The 21,465-nt window shown below is 39.2% G+C and overlaps 1 protein-coding gene across 2 annotated transcripts in view; it reads right to left on the bottom strand.

Moving 5' to 3' along the window:
- The window catches only part of gabbr2 (gamma-aminobutyric acid (GABA) B receptor, 2), a 126,401-nt gene that overhangs the window by 85,004 nt on the left and 19,932 nt on the right, over positions 1-21,465 (bottom strand). For both annotated transcript variants that reach the window (XM_040121592.1, XM_040121594.1), the window contains exon 2: positions 2,994-3,164. In XM_040121592.1, coding sequence (XP_039977526.1) covers positions 2,994-3,164 — 171 coding nt within the window. The remainder of the gene's footprint in view (positions 1-2,993; positions 3,165-21,465) is intronic.

Genomic DNA, 21,465 nt, shown 5'->3' on the forward strand with positions numbered 1-21,465 from the left:
AAGAGCTCACAATATGTTTCTCAAATTTATGCTTTCAATACCACTGACAAGGCTTTTTTAACTGAATGTTCCCATGTTGCTGATGTGATATAACATTTGCGACATGAGTTTGAGTCATTATCCAAAGGCATGACAAATCTGTATGTTTGATTTATGTTCAACCCTCCTGGAAAGGTTGTCCTCTAACATCTGCCCTCATCTGTTTCTCAGGTACAAAAGTGGATGGAAACACTAATTCTTTCCAGTCAGCAAATTATCTTTATTCATTACTAAAGACATGAAACACGGTGTAACTGGTAGGATTAAGCTCCAGTTTTAGTTTAAAAAATGTTAATCTTCACATTCCCTCAGAATCCAATATGGATTGTCACGTGGGTGGAAAAATATTAATTCAACCAGTGGAGTATAGGATGAATTGAATTGATTGCCACCCACTCAATTGGTGTTGGCATTATCAGAATAATAATTTGAAAACAAATGCCAATCATTGTCCAGTACTGTTACTACTCCCAGTCTCTGCAACTGTATATGGCAAGTTAAAATATCTCTGATTGAGAGTATCTTCAGTGTTTCATGATAGTAAGATGTTAACATTCACCTTTAGAACATGAAAAAGTTTTTCCCATAAAGCTAGGAGGAATGAGGGTAGCAAGAGTGGACCAACATTAAAAACTCCTGTGAACTGTGCTGTTTTAGCGCATTTGTAAATAAATTTCCACTAGACATGGGTCACTGTCAGGACTGTGTGTTTAAGCTGATAATAGCAAGCCATGTTAATAAATATTTACATGTCCACTGGCCAGTGTGGGATTTTAATTGCTCTGCTACAGCTTTATATAATAATGTATTTGGTCTACTAGAAACACATTTTTTATGTATAATAAAGATATGTACAGATAAAAATTCCTTCCTGCAATTTAGGCTACTATTAGTATGACGCAAAGGTGCAAAAATTTACCAAATGCACAATTCATTTCTTTCTTTTCTTAAAAATACTGCATTGGGTTTAAGAATGAATTGTTGGTTAAACAGCACAAGACTGGGAGCAGTAATAGCATTATTTCTATAAAATGAATCATTCATCCATATAAATTTCTCCTGCTACCACTCACAGTGACTCGGACTTTGAAACCTTATAAGTGTAATGAGTAAACTAATCATGGCACAGTACATGTCACTCTGGGTACTGACCAAGGAAGAGGGTGTGCTGGAGTGCAAAAAAAGACTAGGTCAAAACCTAGTATATGTATGGTCAATGTGCAAAACTGAGGAACGCTGTCAACAACTACTTTCAATGGAAAGTAGCTAAAGTTTGCTCGAAAAGTCGCTATATGTCGCAAGATGACATAACATGCTAATTAGCATAGTCATGATGTCATTGCGTCATCTTTGCAATCTGCCCATTGTCAGCCAATTACAGCCCTTCATTCAGCCCACTATCCGTTTGTTTCACTCCTACCCTCTGTGCTCAAATATAGTTATTTAATGCAGCAGAATTCCCAATGAAGCTGTTCTCATTTACATGTTTTTCTGTTTCTGTTGTCAGACCACGGAGTAAGTATGAAATAGTGACTGAAATGTGGCCCATTAAGACTACATGATAACCAGCAGTCACTTCCAAGCCATTTCCGGCTGCTCTGCACTGCTGAAATCCTGATTTTATAAATGCAACTTTACCTGACAAAAATCACCATACACACAAGTTATAGACAACGGCTTTGCTGTAATTTCGGCTATATTTACTTTTAAGATGATCACTCAGAGAGAAAGTTTGAAGCTCATTCACATCTATGCAGCTGCTGCGAGGTCAATTGAATGGGACTCATAGAGAGGAGCGCCTGCGGAGGGAAAACCCAACCTTGTGCTCGCGGGGCAATACTGGCAACTCTACAAACATATGTTAAAATGTTAACAAATCTGTCTAATCTTATGATCTCACAACCAATACTCACCAATTTAATAATCAGAAGAAGAAGAAGAATCATCTTTATTCGCCAAGTATGTTTTTACACACACAGGAATATGACCTTTGCATTTAACCCATCCGTGAACAGAGAACACACAAAAAGCACACACACACACACACACACACACACACACACACACACACACACACACACACACACACACACACACACACACACACACACACACACGTGTGTGTATATGTACATATATGTATACATATGTACAGTTAGGTGCATATGTTTTTGGACAGTGACACAATGTTCGTAATTTTGCCTCTACACCACCACAATAGATTTGAATCGAAGCCATCAAGATGTGATTGAAGTGTAGACTTTCAGCTTTAATTCAAGGGGACTAACAAAAATATCACATCAACCATTTAGGAATAACAGCCATTTTTATTCATAGTCCCTCATTTTAAGAGGCTCAAAATTAATTGGACGAACCAACATAATTATTAATATAAACATTATATTTAACATATGGATGAAAATCTTTTGCAATCAATCACTGCCTGAAGTCTGGAACCCATGGACATCACCAAATGCTGAGATTCCTCCGTTGAAAAGCTTTACTGCAGACCTTTACTGCAGCAGCCTTCAGTTGCTGCTTGTTAGCGGGTCTTTTGCCCTCAGTTTTGTCTTCAGTAAGTGAAAAGCATACTCAATTGGGTTGAGGTCAGGAGACTGACTTGGCCATTGAAGAATATTCCATTTTTTTGACTTGAGAAGCTCTTGGGTTGCTTCTGCAATATGTTTTGGGTCACTATCAATCTGTACTGTGAAGCACTGTCCTATCAGTTCTGCAGCATTTGGCTGAATCTGAGCTGAAAGCATAGCCCTGTACACTTCAGAGTTCATCCTGCTACTTCCATCAGCAGTCCCATTATCAATAAACACCAGTGACTCAGTTCTATTGGCAGTCATACATGCCCATGCCATAACACCTGAGGTTTTTTGTCAAATTTCACAACAGTTTACATTTTAAAATGCAGTGTCTTTAACGAGTGGACAACAAGAACTGACCTCTGAGAACCTCTGAACATCCTGTGTGAGTGTCCCCACGCGGCTCCAGTTGTAGTAGTTGAGGAACTTTACTACAGCAGGGTTCACAGCGTTGTCTGAGGGGACAGTGCGGAAGAAGTTGGGGTACTTTTTCTTGTCTGCCAGAACTGGGGTTGTAGCTGCAAAGGACAGCTGTAATGAAGAAAGAGGAAGAAATAAAGGAAGAAATAAAGTTATCACTGAGTCTATCAACTGTTAAATAAATACATTGGTTATAAATAATCTTGGCAACAAACTGTCAGATTATGTTGGTTTAACTTGAACCGTTTGTACAGTAGCACTGTTAAGTACCGTGTAACTGAACCTAATGCACCAGATAACAGATCTCTGGTCTGCCCTTGCTTTGGTCAGTGGCCCCTGTCATTTCAGGGATTAAACCACGGCAGTGCAATCGTGATGAACGTGCACACACACACACACTCATTCATGGTCTAAGGGTGTAAACAAATCAACTCTTTCAAATTACTTCAAATGTCAGCGAAATAGCACCTTCAAAGTGTAACTGTAAATAGATCTGTAAATATTAGGTGGAACTAATGACCCCTGTATGCACGGGCGTGTGTGTATGTATGTGTGTCTTGGAGTATGTATGTATAGGTATGCGAGTCCCCGTTTATGTGTTTTTTGATGACAAGGGAAAAGCGGCTTAGCCATATTATTCATCTTTGGGCTGGTAAGTGAAAAGCATTTCCGTTCTTCACATGGAAGCAGTTGGAATCAGATTTTTCAAACACACACACACACACACACACACACACACACACACACACACACACACACACACACACACACACACACACACACACACACACACACACACACACACACACACACACACCTACCTAACTAGGAATAAAATGTGCTGAATCGCAAACACTAATTGCTTTTTTACACACGTATTATTCCGTTCAATCACTGCAACCTAAGCAAATTTGTAGAACATCTCCTGTAAATCAATTCATGTTCACAAAAAAAAGAAGGGATAGTGTACCAAACTTTGAAAGGCAAACTTTTTTGGGTATTTTCCCAGAACATTAACACGCTAATGAACTAAATATGATGCAGCAAGCACAAACTCTCACTGAGTGCAATGTAGTTGGAGAAGTTTGAGTGTGTAACTTAAGCTGATACTGGTGTAGTGCTGTCTGGTGGTGCCATGAAACATGATGAGAATGTCTACAAATGTATTCCACTGGTAAAGCCATCTCTCTCTCAAAAACACACACATACACTATCACCACCCACAGTCACAGATGTCCTCATTCCCACCCATCCCACCTTTCATTTGGCATTTCCACGCTAATCAAGTTTTGCTCTCTCTCTCTTTCACTTTGTAGCACATTTTCAACAATAGGTCCTTAATTTTCTCCGGAGGCAAAAATAGCTGTAATTAATCTTTGCATTAAGATTAAAATTTGCAAGTCCGTACAATGGAACAACCACCGTGCGCCAGAATAGACAAGGATCTGCCACTTTATTGTTTAATTTGCACTTTTTATATTAAGTCTGAAGGACTTCATAAGTAACTGTTATTGACAGCTTCACAGTATTATACTTATAGAACTATAACTAATCTGTATGACATCTTTAACAGAAACCAAAGAGACATTTGTAAAAATGCACAACTTTCAGAGCAGAGGTCTGAAATGTACTGAATATTTCGGCACTAGCAGCTGAGCTAAGATAATAAAGCACTGTGCTCTATTTTCAATGTCCTATCTGTGTTAATTTAATGAGCGATATGAATCAGTGCAGGGTTAATTACCAGCTTTGTAGAGATTAAGCAGAACTTGTGATTCATGATAGTGATCAACACAAGGATATTATAATTTTGACGGAGACCAAGAGGTACAACCAGTAGATTTCCTAAAAGTCTACTAAAGGAGTTCAAGCACCTCCTAACTTTAGGGATCACTGTGATCTTCTCATTAAACCTCTATCCACTTCTAGACATCTTCACTACTCATTAATCACAGTACTGCTAGTATAATTGTACACTTGTTGAAAACTGATTGCCACTGAAAATGTGCTTTAGCATGGTTGAAAAGAGAGTAACTGAGTTAGAATGACAGAAATGTGATAACCTTACTGAAGGATCAAAGGACATCAAAAGTCAAATATCATTTTTAGATAACAGGACTGACAGTCCCGGGAGTGTACTATGTGATGTAAGATGGCATTACAGCAATGAAAGTGGAGTTTAGTTTGATTTGACTGTATTGGGTAGAAATACAGTTAAATCAGTTAAATCAGTTAATCAGTTAAATCAAAATAGATTTTTGACTTCTTAAACATAATGAAACATTAAAGATGATCAAAGCATCAGTATGAATGGCGAGTGTTGTCCTCCATATAATGATTCTATACTAGCAGAAAAATGACCCCAAATTGCAGGTCGGCATTTTTTTAACGCCCTCATCCACTTTTATGCTATCAGCCAAGCCACTGCTTCCAAATCTACAAGTCCTCACCCAACCAGCGGGAAGCCCTCTGTTTGGCCTACTAAATCACCATGTTCAGCACAGACCCACAGGGGTTTGTGTTCACACATCAACGAGACAGGCTTTTAAAACAACACATGGATTACAGCCATAAATTAAGCAAGAAGAAAGGCCTTTATCTTGCTACCACTTCTAAATCCAAAATCACCCACCAGTCTTAGAGGGCTTCAAGGGGTCTTTCCAGCATTGCCTTAATCTCTGTTTAGCTAAGGCTGTTTGCTACAGCCACAATGGGAGATGCTCCTATGGATCTCTAGTAAGAACTAGTGATATTCTCAAACCAAGCTGACTGCATCAGTCCTCTTACTACTGCACTAGGAGGAGACTTTATGGTCAGTAAAAGTTCCACACAATATCTTTTTCCCACTTCCCCTGGATTATGCTGTTTTGTTGGAGTTGTTTTAGGTTTTGGCACAGTTTTATTTGTTTCATCTGTTACAACACTACACTGAACTGAGAGTCCCAAAGGATCTACAGAAAAAAATATTGACCAATAGACACACATGCTGAATTTAAAATGTTATTGTAGTGCAGGTGCTACGGTACTGGTTATCAACTTGCTTTTCTTTTAGAGGGAAAACACAGTAAGATAAAGGGAAGATTTCACAGGGTCATGAGCAAATGCAAGCAATGACCCTTTTGATATTACGAGTTTATGAGGTCAGTCAAAGGTTGGCGATAAAGCTCTAAAAATATGACACCAACAATGAATAAATACTTCCTCAGATTAAATTCACCCAATATTGTTTTATTAGGATGTTTTGGTAGTACAAATGTGTAGAAGAGTATGGTGTGGACTGTAATAATCATTTTTTTCACCACTTGAGACTACTTGCAGTATCAGAGAGAAAATTTACTGTTTCAGCTAATACCGTCCACACACTTAAAAATCCAATAAAAAAGATTATGGCACTATAAGTAATCAATTTTTCATTTCTTTACTCTCCCAGATAAAACTCAAGTCATGCAGTATCCCTTCAGTTTCAATGAATATGAGTTGTTTGAATAAAGGCCTTGACATATAGGGATCTAATATCGTATTTTATTAAACAAAGTAGTTGCTGACTCAAGATCAATTCATCTGTTTTCTGTGAATCAAAATAGATGCTGGAAAGCAGATATTATAACATTTGAGTATTAATGTCCAATCATGACATCAGGCAAGGATAACAGTTTCTCTGTATGTTTCATATCGGAGCAAAATCTAGAACTCTGACAAAAATACATCTTCTTGGTCGATGAATCCAGGTCAGCTGATGTGAGGGGCTAAAGTTAACTAAGATAGAATGATTTTTTTCCTGACATCTCAAAGAAGCCAAAGTCTGCAGGTCAATCCAAGTCAACTATAGCACAATTTTTTAGGAGGACAGTGTATTAAGACAGTCAAGATGAGAGGGAGCCCCAATGTATTATTTAAAGAATAGGCTAATCTCTATCTAACTCTGAAGAGTTTTTTTCAGAGGAAAAGCCAAAAATAGTTCCATGATATCACACATCTGAGAGTAGTGGCTTATGTAAGAGGGTTTTAAAAAAGGCTGGCCCAAATAGGATGGTCTTTGGTGGAAAGCTCTATGCCAGTGTCAGATTTACACATACAGTGTGCACGTACACACACAGATCGTGCACAGGTTAAAGCACATGCATTCACACACTCGCTAACCACAGATCCCTCTGATACACAGAAACTACAGCAGCCTTCCTTTGCCAGTAGTAATTAAAACTGTAGCAATGGGTTCCGGGCAGCTTCTTCCTCTTATCTCACTACAAGGTCACTCAGGCTCTCGGTAATATGACTGAGGATCTGTCTGGCCCCGCTGAGACATAGCGTTTTTGTGAAGACTCGAGGTGAATCGCTGATTCCATAGCAGTGGGGATGGAGGGGCCCAGGATAGAAAATAAGACATGCGGAGTAGGGCTGTAGCCTCCCAGTCAACTGATCGACTTCTGATCCACCACGTATACCAGAAGTGGAAGAGGTTTTGTGTATCTGATTCCATGACACTTACTGACTGGAAGGATTACATTTCAAACTTTGTTTGGCTTTAAAACTAACAACTGTCAGTAGTGCTGTTCAGGGTGCTGATTACTGAGCTCTCCTGAGCTGACACGAGGCAAGAATTCCACTGGTGGGGATATAGGAGCAATAGTTTGCCTTGACTGATGAACCTCATGACTTGCCTCACCTGTCAAGCTCAAATGTCCTTGTTGCTGAGGCTCAGTGATGCCAACACCTTTTTAGTTTTAGTTGTATAGTTACTTCAGCAGCCAGTGTCTGTGGCCAGTTCAAGTAGTTTTCCCCTGCCATTCTGACAGCAGTTTTTTGACCTTGGCAAATAAATGTATGAAGCTTTTAAAGTCTGACATTATATATGTGATTTGTTCTCTGCACTTAGGTCCTATTAAGCAAACTGACAGCAACCGCCCATGTGCTACAGCCCCGCTAGAAGCTCAGCTTAGGCACGGCGGTGCATAGAGTTAAATCCTAACACCAGCATTCTAACATGCTCACAAGGACAATACAAACATCACAGTGTTTACCAGGTGCAGTATAAAGGTTTCCATGCTGACCATCTTAGTATAGAATTATAGCATTCGTCATCATGATTCATGATCTGGGAATCATGAATGCCTATACAAAATGTCAAGGTAATCCATCCAGTAGATATTTAGTCTGGACAAAAGTGGTGGAGCGCCCAAACGACAAGCAGACCAACATAACCATCCATTGAGCCATCCCATTATTAGTAAGCTGACTTTCCATTTAACAGAAGCTATAGCTGCTTCTCATTTAGTTGGCTAAAAGTTATTTTCTCTTTCTAACCACCTTATAACAAAACATTGATGCAGCTAAAGAACTAGATGTAGTCATTAAAGCCTCTATTACCAACATCCATGGCAAAATGTGTCTTTGTTTGTATCCTCTGCAATATACCTGCCTGATTTAACATGGGATTGGGAATCAATAGTAAATAAATTAAAGGCAACAAGCTTTACAACCTTTCCGAGCACAAGTGGTTTTAAGCATAAATAAGTAAGATGCAAGAGTGTGTCTAATCGCACTGACAGATCCAATAGCATTGACTGGTCCTAGCGGGACCACTTTGCAATAGGATCTGCTCGTGCTAATTGTGTTGTTGGCCTTTGAATAATGAAGTGGCATTCGTGGACAAGCTGGAAAAAAATTAATGGTAGTAAGTATCAGCTCACTCACAGTGTTTTGCTCGTGTCTATCATGTTTAGTATACCAAAGGTGTTACAACACTGACTAGTCTGAAACTCTGGATTTGTGACCTGACCGCATCACCAATGTTTTCTAAACACACAAAATTGTGTATATATATCTTACACAGAGAGGAGCAAGTGGCAAACAGAATTTATTTCTATTATAATTCTTCCGAATAGTTCGGGTTACAGAAAATTAATGTTACTCCACCAATGTTTGCAATTAATTTAATAGCAAGTACTTGAAACAAGCTGTCACCATTTGAACAAGTATCTAGGCACAAATATTGATAAGACCATAAGTTTTGTGGAAAAGCGTGATCAATATTTCAACTACACACCGACAACCTACAAAACATCTAAAAATAAACACTGCACTCCACTTTAAAAATCATTTCGTAACTCTACAGTCTTTACCTTACAAATTCTGCTACAATTTTCAAAATGTCTGGATATTATTTTCTGAACATTTCCTGTTTTCCTGGCATAGATGCAATACAAGTGCATGGCAGCAAACACTTATGGGATATCAATAAGACATAACTAGCAGGTCACACAAAGGTCACCCATAAAGTGATGAATTACCTACTCTAACATCAGGGATGTTCAGTCCGATGGTAAACTTGACAGGGAGCAAGCCAACTGCAAGCACATTCAATATACCACTGAAAGAGACTAAATTTGATATATGTTTTGCAACATAACTGATCCCCAAAAAGAGAAAGAAGTGGTTTCTATGAATTTCCTTTAATGCCAATCACAATAGGGCCAATATATTCACAGTGTAATTTGAGGTCACAATGAATTTTACACACATGCGGTTGAGTTAGCCGAGTATCAGACCTTGATTGGATGCAGAATGCAGAATCCAGAATAAAACACTTTCGAGGGGTGCTTCGAGTCAACTCCAACAAGTTATAAAACTGAAAGGAAAGGTTTCATAATCACAACGGATAGTATCAAACAACTTCAAACACTCAACCCACCCATACCTATTATCTCTACTTTCGCCCACAACACAACAGATTCAAAGCCCATCCATCCTGCCAGAGCCCAGGGACCCCGTGCAGAGTAATAGCTCAGTAATAGTAGTGCTGTTGATCAGGAAGCACGGAGGAGGTCCTGGGGTTTATTCAATATTCAAGAGAGACATTTGGTGCACTGTGGGAGAACCCAGCTGGAGAGGCGGCAGGAAGGGAGAAGCTTTGGACCCCACACCGACCACATCCAGAACTCATTAGCACCAGGATGGAGAGGGAGAAAGAGATGAATACTGTAGGTAGATGGTAGATGAATTGAGTGAGAGGCCCAGCGGTGATAAGAGAGTCAGGTACAGAGGTGGAGAGACAATGGAGGGAAGTGATGCAGACAAACAGGGAATGTGGAGAAGGGAAAGAAGAAAAGATGACATAGGAATGATGTGCCAGTCATTAAGTGCTATGTGCGTACTGATTATTGATTGTTTAGTGCATTGTGAAATTGTTGTGTATGCGTTGCATGAGCTTGTTCAGACAATGCAAACATACAGCATTTAGCATTACTACTATACCAGGTCGTCATATGGCTCATTCAAGAAGATGTTGGTGGAAAACAGCAAACCAGTGTCTGCAATTATGGAAAGAGAAGTGAGGCAGCGCAGTGAAGTCACCTAATTTTAAAGTTGGGGGTTAAATTGAGAGGAGTCAAATCCGCTCGACTCCTCTGCAATGTGAGAGTGATGGAGAACGTATTGCTACATCGATTGTCTACTAGAGGAGATATCAGATGTACTAATAGCACAGACAGAACACAGTGGCTTCAGTTCCACACCCTGCACAGTAAGATGGAGACATTACAGCTTCCTACAGTGGCTTGAACAGGCACGTGTGAGTGCACATAGTGTATATTCTTTATTTTGTATATTCCACACACACACACACACACACACACACACACACACACACACACACACACACACACACACACACACACACACACACACACACACACACACACACACACACACACACACACACACACACACAATTACATACACACAAACTCTTTTGGCTGATGCATGCATGCATGTAGTCAATTTCTAACCATGAAGACTTACTCACGTCTAGGGCTCAGTGTTATGGGTGAAATCAATATAATCAGATATTATATTTTTTTAAATCTCAATATATATTACAATATGAAAAGGCATTCTAAATCACGTATAAACTTAAAATTAATATGAATGAATGAAACAGTTATTGCCCCTCGGAGATTTTGCTTTGCACAGAGAGCGTAAAAGAATGTAATGACGATGATTGCAAATTAAAACTATGTTCCACTGCTCTGCATCATGTTAAACAAAAATGTAAACATGTAAGGCAAGAATGAAACGACTCATTTGTTGTTGTTTTTTGTATTCAAAATTTGCTTAGAATAATTAGAATCACTATACAAGTCCATCAGAGATCCATAATTGATCATTGGATTGTCCCATCGTATTTGCACACATGAAAAACACAAAAAATAAGAATTCTGCATGTGCAAAAAAGCTCCACCTTTTACTGGATATTAATACCTTTGACACACTCACACTTGCAGACACAAACACTCACTTAACGGTGGGCATCACAATCTATTCTAAAAGGTAATGGTTTGTCATCTTTCCAAATAGCTGGGAGCTATCTGAGATGAGACACATTCGCCACGCATATGTTGTATGAGCTGGGGGTCCACATAGAAGCTGGAGGCCAGGAAGTGGAGGCTGATAGTGGTGGTGAACAGACGATATGAGTGCATGTAGACATGGGAGGGATCCAGAGTAATAACTGAGACCTTTTAACCCCTATTACAATAACAGTGATCATTGTTGGCATGGCTTCTTCAGAAGGAATTAAACATAGAAACCTGGAACACAATGAGAAATAAAATATCGCGTAGAGCTGATACTAATACTAATGATGGCAATAAGGAAAAATCTCCCCATTTCCTTTGAGAGATTTACTAAACCGATATTTTAAGATATGCCAGTTAAATTAAATAAAATAAAAAATGGTAAAATTAAATTTCAAATTATATTGGTGAGTTGAATATAGAAACTTATGTTAAAGCTCACCACTGCCGTCTTCCTGTACATTATACTTCGGTAGTAATATTTATGTTTTTACTTAGGTAATGTTGTGAAATCTACCTGTAAGTATTTTTTCCTAATAGGGAAATTCATAAAAACTGTGTTTTAGCAAAAAGGACAAAATATAATAATGGAGAAACTACCAACATTTTTTACCTTTTAATTTGAGTATCATTTCTAAAGCGTTAATCAAGGCTTCAAAATTGCTGCACACAACACAGAATACAGAATACTTCAGAATACTTGTCTCTTCTAAATGGTATTTGATTCTTTCACTCTAAAAATACAGAATCACACTTCCATCACCAAAAAGCTACAAGAGAGTTCAGAAAATGTCACATGGGAGAAATCAGAAATGCAGATGGAAACAGCAAACCTTACCTTCAAACAGATCCATTTCAACATCAAAACAACTGTGAAAGCCATTTCCATTTGTGCAAATGTTAGAGTGTCTTGCACCCCACTATATTGTGTAACAGGATACTGCACGTCATGACATACTATGCCCACTAACTGGCCTTTAGACAGGTGAGTGATGTGGCAGTCGCCTCATCAGTTTGGTCTGTTGCAGCCCCTGCTCTAACATGTCAGTCATGTTATAGCTAATGCCAACATGTATACACCCACCCACACACACTGACTGAGTGATGTTCTGTTTATGCTTTGCTGCCCTTGCACAACACCCCACCACATTACTCTTATCTAAGGTCAATCGTTTAGACCTGGTATTCATCCTCTCCGTCTCTTCTTTCAGACTGTCACTTTCAGCAGTTACTGTATCTCTGTCCCTCCTCATATCTATAACTTGCTTTACTGAATAGGACATTGTCAGGTATGAAGCTCCATTCCTGCACTGTGTTCAACATTTGGATTCCTTGCACGCACACATGCGAGACAGAGGCTTTCATATACTCGCTAAAGGTTTTTCAATCTGCTGTGCAGGACATATCATCCATGCACATAATGCCTCCTCTTCTGAAGTTTGCCTTGCTCAGTTTGGTTTGACTTTTCCAAAACCGCACATCATAGACAAGTGTTATACTAATATGAACAGGATGTATAAAGAGAAGTTGAGAGATGGCAAAGAAGAGTGAAAACTAGGAGACAGCAAAAGAAGGTGAGGACAGAGCAACCTGTTCTACCTCAATCTGTAAAGTGAAACACATTAAACCAAACCAAAAAAAAATATTTTTTCTAAAATGATCTTTCAGTATAACTGTTAAGCATAAGAAATATCCAAATTCCAAATATAAGGCTAAGCCTTAAGGGTTAAGGCTCCAGTTAATCATCAGTGGGCTGATGGTTGCTCATCTCATGTGTTGATGCTGTGTAAAGGAGTTTGAGCTCAGATTAAGATGCTAAGCTCTTGCCTCAACCTGACCACTTAAAGCTACATCACTGACACAGGCTGAATGGTGGAGTAAGCTTGTGGATTCTGTTCTAAGGTCATGGGTGACCTTAGTGCTTGGCTTGCTTGACATGATCAGACGTGTAAAATAGCTGTAGAGATATGCTGAGCTCGATATGTCCAGTCAATGTTCTCATGTCAGTGGTAAAAATTAACTCGTAACAGTACATGTCTGCATGCAATTATTCTCAATATTAAGTAATTAACTAAAGCTGTAAAACAGATCAGACACATCAGCATTTATGCATGAAGCAGTCACCCTCTCCTGTCCCATCTTACATCACCCAATTATCCATATGGGCCTATCTTTCATAAAGTATAGTATGTGCTTGGTATGGTAGATGTGGCAGTTCTATGGAGCATTAATCAACAGAAGGTGTCACTTGTCACTTGGGGTGAGACCCCCCCCCCACCGATCCCCTCTGCCATGAGACGAGCTCATAGGACTCTGCCATTCTTCATACAGCCATTTGTTGACAGGTTGTCCTTGAATGATGGAGATGAGTGGCAGTGAGGCAGCGCTATCACAAACAGGATCGGGGGAAGGCATTTTCTCATCGATCCAGGAACGGTGGAGTGAATGGCACATATTGGTAGGATCCGATAAGAAATGAGAGGAGAGGTCTGCGACACTCACTTAAGCTTGGGAAGCCCATTACCAGAACATCTTTATGAGTGAGCGGGAGGTAGCATGTTTAAAAGGATTCATGACATATTTTCATACATCTATGGAGGCAAAGGACCAACAGTTAATCTGTACGTCACAGGAGAAATATGACTATCTCTACTCTTATTTCATCATTTCATTACATGTAACTGCTCTCGCTTTCCAAAACCACTTTTTGGGTCTCAGAGTCAAATGGTATGTGTGGATAGTCGAACCTTTTACAGAGAAATCAGTGAAGGCTCAGGCGGAGGTGGGAGGAGAGGGCTTTGACTGATGGTATTCTGCCACCTAGCTCCATAACTATTCTATTTATAAATTGAGATTTGATACCGTAACCTGAAATCTCACTGTGCTCCCTGCTGCTGCCACTTGGCTGCCTATGAATGATTTATAGGCTGATGCTGAACTGTAGAGACCATTATTGTTCGTTTTGCCCCTCCCTCCCTAGCTGTTCTCTCCATCCATTGCTCTATAAACTGATTCCTCCGGGGAGCCAAGGGATTACATTGCATCAGCTAGTATTTTTCTGCTTACTTGGCCAACTTGTGGTGAACACACTGCAAAAAATGTCCTAATATTAAGAATTAAACTGATACTCTTGCCAAAATCTTTTTTGAGCATCAAACAACCCCTGTAGACTTTAAAGGTAGCTGTAAAATGTTTATAGTTTCTTCTTCAGGAAGAACTACAGCTGTGGTCAGCTTTAAAGGCCCTAAAAATATATTTTCTAAATCAGCTTCTCGCTATGAATGAAGGGATCCTACATGAACAGGCTTTTTTCTTTTCCAAAGTTAAAACAGTTTTGGTTAGTTCATCTTTGAGATGTATGTTTTTCTTTTTATCTCTGTGCTTCTTCATTGCTTTAAAGTAGATGGGCCTTATTTAGAAAAAGTTGATGTTGCATATTTCTGTGCACCAATCAGGATTAAGAAACATTTCAATTAGATCTTGATGACAGTTGGTTGGTTATTTGGTTACTGTCCCTATGAAGCAGATTATAAATAATATGCAGTAGCGAATACATTTTTCAAGAAATGTAACGCCGTCCGGATTGAGCTTTTTATTAACATATTGAGGAAACAAATGTAAACTGTCCAACACAAAAATCCTAATCAATTCGTACTGAACATATGGAATGCAGAATATTCACTATTTGTTTTCCCTACAATATTGCCACAAGAAAACTAAAGTAAAAAGAAAGTTTTATGTTTATGTTTAGGAAAGTCAAACTCCCTATCCTGAGCCAAGTGTTTTAGTAGCCTAAACCTAACAACATTTGGTATGCCGAATGAGAACCCTGATGTCAAGTGTTGAAGCGTTGTGCTTTGTATGCATAGCCATCCATCCCAACCTCCTCTACACAGCTGCTAAACACCAGCACAGTTTCATCATTCAGCAGACGTTTTTGAGAACTTTTTTCCGGTGATGAAAATTTATTGCCATTGAAATCCATCCTTACCGACAGAAAACAAGCTGACCACAGATGCTGGTTTACCTCAGTGAGGGAAATACAAACTTTTTCCAGCCACCGTTCATGTTTCCAAAGGGGTAGGTGTGTCATAGTCAAATGATTTGTGATTTTTTAAGGTTGGCAGCCCACCCTAACCTCCGGTACGAATTTTTGAGAAACAAGACAACATATTTTCAAAATGAGACAAATTACTCACCGAGCACCAAGATAAATGTCATATAGTAAATCAAGAAATTTCTCACTTGGTTAAGTATTTTCTTTTCTTTTTTTTTTTTTAATGCACCTTGATTCCAGAATGACATTTTTTCATATCACTTAGCCTGGCCTCTAAATGTCTTCCCTTTCCCTCCTACGATTTTTCAAATCCAGTAACCTTTTATACCTGTATTGCCTTCCCTCTACCACCTTCTTCTGATTTAAAAAAAGCTAGTGTATACACATGCAAACCCACACAGATTTCCGTGTCCAAACACATACTGAATGTGTAATGCTTTGACATGATGTTTCATCCTCAAGCCTGAGAAAATACAAAGGGCGAAGCTGCAGGAAAATTGCTTACTGAAGAGAATCTGTAGCCCATCTTGCCCCAGAGGAAGACCGTGCATGTTTACTGATGCTCAGTAAAGTATTAAGTATTTTACAGAACAGCCAATAAATCACAACATGCAATATTCGTTCTATAATAGGTTATGTATGGGCAGTGCTGGGGAAGCCCACACACAGGCAATTCATGTTGTGAGTGGGAAAACATTTCAATGACGACATCCAGCATTTGCAAATTACTATCTTTTAAGTTGGCAGACTTCTAGTTTCTCTCTCTCTCTCTCTCTCTCTCTCTCCCATTTGCTGGAGAAAGCATTTACAGTCCATACTTATGGGACTCTATTGGCCCCATTTGGTCCAATAATTTTCTAATGTGACTCTACCGCTTGCTTTTCAATTAAATTGTTAATGAAGGCAGTGATAAATAAAGCATGGGTACACAGAACAGACACCGCATGTAGGAGAGAGAGGAAGAAGAGAAAAAAACACAGCCTCTGTGCCAAAGCAACAGGGTGATGCTGGGAGCACCCAGATGGTTTTATGAGCAACATTGTTTCACTCTCTCATTTTTGTTCTACCGCAGACTCTTTCATTTTTCCATCACTCTACAAGGACGGCAGCATCTTGTTTTCTTGCAAAGCAGGACAAGAATATGAGATAGAAAAAGGAGAGAATGCATGCGGATTTCTCATTAACAGCCAAAATTCAGCAGAATAAAACTGCATACTTTGAACAAGGGAAACAGGTGCTTTGTGTTTCATTGAACAATGAAATGCATTTGATCACATTTTATATCGCTTCCTCTTTACAGCTTTTTTTTTTCTAACAATCTCCCACTGTCTAAAAATCTACTCTAATAATCTTCTCTTCTGTGGTTGATGTGGTTCGTAAGTGCCATAAGTTTTTCATGAGGTCATGTCTGTACGTCCTGCATTTCTGTTAAAGCCTGACCAATTTCTGGGCAGATATTATCAGCCAGTATTAGCTTATCACTATAAATGAAGATAAAAGGCAGATAGAAGAAATTTGAGATTGCTTGAAGAAATTGAGATTAAGTGTTGCCATTGCATGGTTTGTCCACCAGAGAGTGCACACAAGTTTTGCTAACTTTGTCTGTAGTCGCTAACTTTGGCTGTATGCAGTTTGGTGCCGGGCTTACAGAGGATTAATCAGAGTTTTCCACTGAAAACAAGCAGGCTTAAAGAGAGCAGTGATAGTGAAGCAAAACATTAAAGCTGTAGGCAGAAAAACCAAAACAATGAGCTAAAAGATGCTAAAACACTCCATGGAGGTGAGGGGAACTGCAGTATTGGTTGATGATTCCCTGGGTCTTTGTCACTACGAGAGACATCTTTCACATTATACATAGTTATTTTTTTCTAATTATTAATATAAAAATGTTGATTATTGAAAATCGGATTTAAAGGATCCATATCAACTAAACAAACAAACAAATTAAAAACACTGGTAGCCATTACAACTCTCAAATATCAATATAATCCATTATCTGCATGGCTCTAACGTCTGTGCCTGTGTGTGTATCTGTGTGTGTGTTCTGTATATCTGTTTATTTGTGTGTGCGTCAGTACCAGAATTCCTCGGTCGCTCAAGCAAAGGATTCCATTACAGAGGTTAGGAAATATGGAATCTAATACAGCATTGCAGCACTGCTGGAGTGCCAATGACTTGTCCCAAATCTGCAAAGAAGCTTGATGTGGGAGGGCCACTGTAATTGGTTATACATCCTTGAAAAAGCTCCCCTGAAGTCAATATTACTCCGACCACGAAGACCATTTCCCTCTTTCATTCTCTCTCTTCCTCCATTCACAAAATAGACAATAATGTAATCCTGCAGATTTATCGCGACTGCTCTCAACCGCTCCTCCCTCCTTCACTCCTATCTTTTCTTCTTTCTTCATCTCTCCCCATTAGACAGCTAATCTGATTTGCAAGCTATCTCTCCTCTACTTACAGCTAGGGAAGAGATAGTCAGGAGATATAAGTCAAGTGATGAAGGGGCATAACATGCTTTAAAATGCCAGTCTTTCCTTTTGACAAGCATTATTTATACATGTGATTATAACTTCACATAGTCAATAATTATTTTGCAGTTCAAAGGTCATGGCTATGTTGCTTTGAGTGGTAGCAGTTTAGCAATTAACTGTATTGCACTACTGCAGAACCAAGTAAAGTGACCACTGTACATGCGAACAGGTAAACTGAGTCACTTTCCTGAGAACAATGCCTGTAACCGTAGTGACAGTTAGTACACAGCAAAGATAGTGACTGGGTTATCCTTGGAAAGTATTTTTACAAGCAATTTTCCATTCATAAAGCCAAAGGTGTAAATTTATTCCTCAGACTGTGATAAACTGACACCAACAGTGATTTCCAGGGCTATTTGACAAATTAGCCAGGAGATTAGGGTAGTTTTTGGTTTGTCACCCAAAACTGGCGGGATGACCTCTGTTGTTTTTGTTATTAGAAGGGAAATGTGTGAAAAATGAATGAAAATATGTGGGAGTGAGTACTACAATTTTAGCACATATACAGTACACAAAACAAACTTCCTCCATCATACTCCATTCATCAGGTAATAGGGGAGAGTGGACGCCTCCTCTTTTGTAGTAGGGGGTTGGAGAGCAGTGATATCACTCCCTTGATCTGAGATGAGTCTCACCTGCGAGAGCCGCAGGGAATGCAGAATCAGCCCACTTAGAATTCACTCTATTAGATGTACTGGGAAATGATGGTATTTTTAGACAACAGGCTTGTTCGTACCTTGATTAGTTATATACCTATGTTGAGTGCTGGATATCAAACACATATGTTGAAATGTGGATGCAATTTCAGTCAGATCCATGCTCATTTAAACACCCACAGGGCCCATATGCTGTATGCAGTCAGTGTAATCAGGTAGAGAAAAAAAACAGGGAGTTTGAGGAGTATTTAATAAGATTTGAAGAGTTTAGGTATCAGACACCACGGAGGACACAGGGACTGGAAAAATATCTGCAGTTACGTTTGCATTGCAAAAACAAGTTGCCTGTGACAGCACACTCGAGCATTATTCTTAACACCTGAAAAACTATTCTTGTGAGCACTCACTGATTCTTTTGTGACTCAGTGTTGAAACATATGAAAAGCGTGCATCCACACTACATTACGTAAACACACAAACACATATACAGTAATACACTTGTGTCTCTACGATTAGTGAAAATAGCCTCTTAAAAAAATCAAACTGCTACCAGACAGACACAACATGGTCTTTAATCTGCTTACATCCCAGCCTTGTTTCAATCACTAGCACACTGTGTGAGGCTGGACGCAAGTGCTCAGGAAAACATTGTAGCTGAATAAAACATAGGGGAACAGAATTAAATAATCAAAGGTGGCTCTTCACTTGACCCTCATTTCCCAGCATGTGACCCATTGTGGGCTTGTTGGATTATTGCTAACAGATTATTCCTCCAGAACCGGAGGGGAGCCGTGCCCTGCGACTTTGCTCAGCCAGAGACTGCACTCCCTCCCGAGATGAAAACGAGGCATTCAGTGGTGACCTTCGCTTTAACAGGAAAGATGCACATTAAATGCACATACATGTACTGGGACTGTGAAATATATCCTTATGATTTTTGTACACAGGGACTCCCCTTGAAGCAGTGAGTCCTGCCTCTCTTGGCCTTCACAATACCTCTTTTGTCATGTCTCTTAAACATAAAAGCATGTAGCACTATAGAAATCACTTGGGAGTTAGTGGAATTAAACAGAAAATTATAAAGACAGTGTGCAGTGGAAAAAAAGTGAGAAAGAGACAGACAGACAAATGGAGACAAAGATTTGACTGTAAATGATGCACATACACTTTTTACATGCAACGGCGATACAACATTTGCCTGGCTTTCATGGCTGGTGCTGCATTATGTTTATTACACCCAGCAATTACATAACATGCTCTGCTGTGTCAAGTGGAACTGCAGAGGGCTTTATTTTCTGGGGAAGGAACCAGACTTTGAGCACATGCACACACTCAGAAGCGATCCTTCTTGCCACTCTAGTTATCTACAGTACACTAACTTGTGCAGAAGGATTTTTTTGCATCGTGAAATAATATATTTATTACGATGTCATTGCTAGTCCCCATAATAACCAGTTACAAATACCTCCTCCCCGCCCATCCCGTGTGCCTAATATGACACTCATTTGAAGAAATAGTGGGGAGTTAAAATATGCCGATTATGAATAAGAACCATCATTGAAATTATAGTCATATGTCCTCTGACCGTACAAAATTATGCATCCGTCATGCTACAGTGCCTAAATGTCACTTTGCCAACTGTTTTCTACCTTGTCCAAACAACATACACAAACATATGAAGGGTTTTTTGTAGGATACCCCATTTCTGTAAAGAGTACCTGATCGACACTGATATGTTGGGAACTTGCTCTCTAGCTGTCTGCTTACCTATAATATGACACATAATCTCTCTAAAACAGACTTGATCAATGAAGTCACACTGGTAACATATAGGTAAGACATTAAATTGGCATCTAAATCAACTCATCCACTTTAGTTCAGTCTTGGGAATCATCTTTATAGCTACCCTACTCTCCGACTATCTCTTTCTGTGATTCTTAACATTCACAGCACCTCTTCTCTCTTCTCCTGCAGATTGAAAATACCTTTAGTAATATGGGCAGAAAAGAATGAAAAGGAGTACAACTGATAATAAGAACAGCAGATGCAAAAAATGGGACTGATACTGAATATGTGCATGGACATTTGATTTCAGAATTATGAATCATAAATAATAAAAACAACTTGAATGTCTCCCAAATTTGACACAACCCAAGATCTTAGATACTGGGGAACATATTTAATTTTTGTAAATTTAGGTCTTTCGTTTTCTAAACATTTAAATACATTTATTGTCAAACATATATATATTGGCAAATTGTGATAATTAGCTCAACAGTATTTGTGCCCATATTGCCCACCCCTACTGTATATGCATGTCTGCATACAGTATAGCATGTGCACAAAATATATAGCCATTACAGTTGGTTACATGCATACAAGAGTAGCTGTGGTTGACTGAGTTAAGAAGCAGTGGAAAAACAGGGAGGTGCACATGGACAGACTTGGACAGAGACAAAGAGAGACACCAGACATTCTGAAGAATTCTCCCCAGAAAAAAACTTCTCTTCTGGGGCCAATAGGCCACTGAGACTGGTCCTGCTGTACCATTGATCGTAGCCATCTGCTTTAGCCAACACATTGTGATTGCACTTTGCAGTAGTATTGACTTTGTGTTAAATCCTGGCCTGACACAGAAACTCACAGGAAGCACCTCCTGCATTCCTCTCCACCTCCTCCGCCTTGCTTTCCATCTCATCCACCACATCCTCCTCAGCCCATGTCCAGTCTTCTTATATTGATAGATAACCACTGTGGCTCTGAAAAACCTGTTTTTTTTTTTCACATAGTAGCCTAAAAAGTATATTGGCGCAA

Source organism: Xiphias gladius, chromosome 24, assembly GCF_016859285.1.
Source record: "Xiphias gladius isolate SHS-SW01 ecotype Sanya breed wild chromosome 24, ASM1685928v1, whole genome shotgun sequence".
NCBI classification, from domain to species: domain Eukaryota; kingdom Metazoa; phylum Chordata; class Actinopteri; order Istiophoriformes; family Xiphiidae; genus Xiphias; species Xiphias gladius.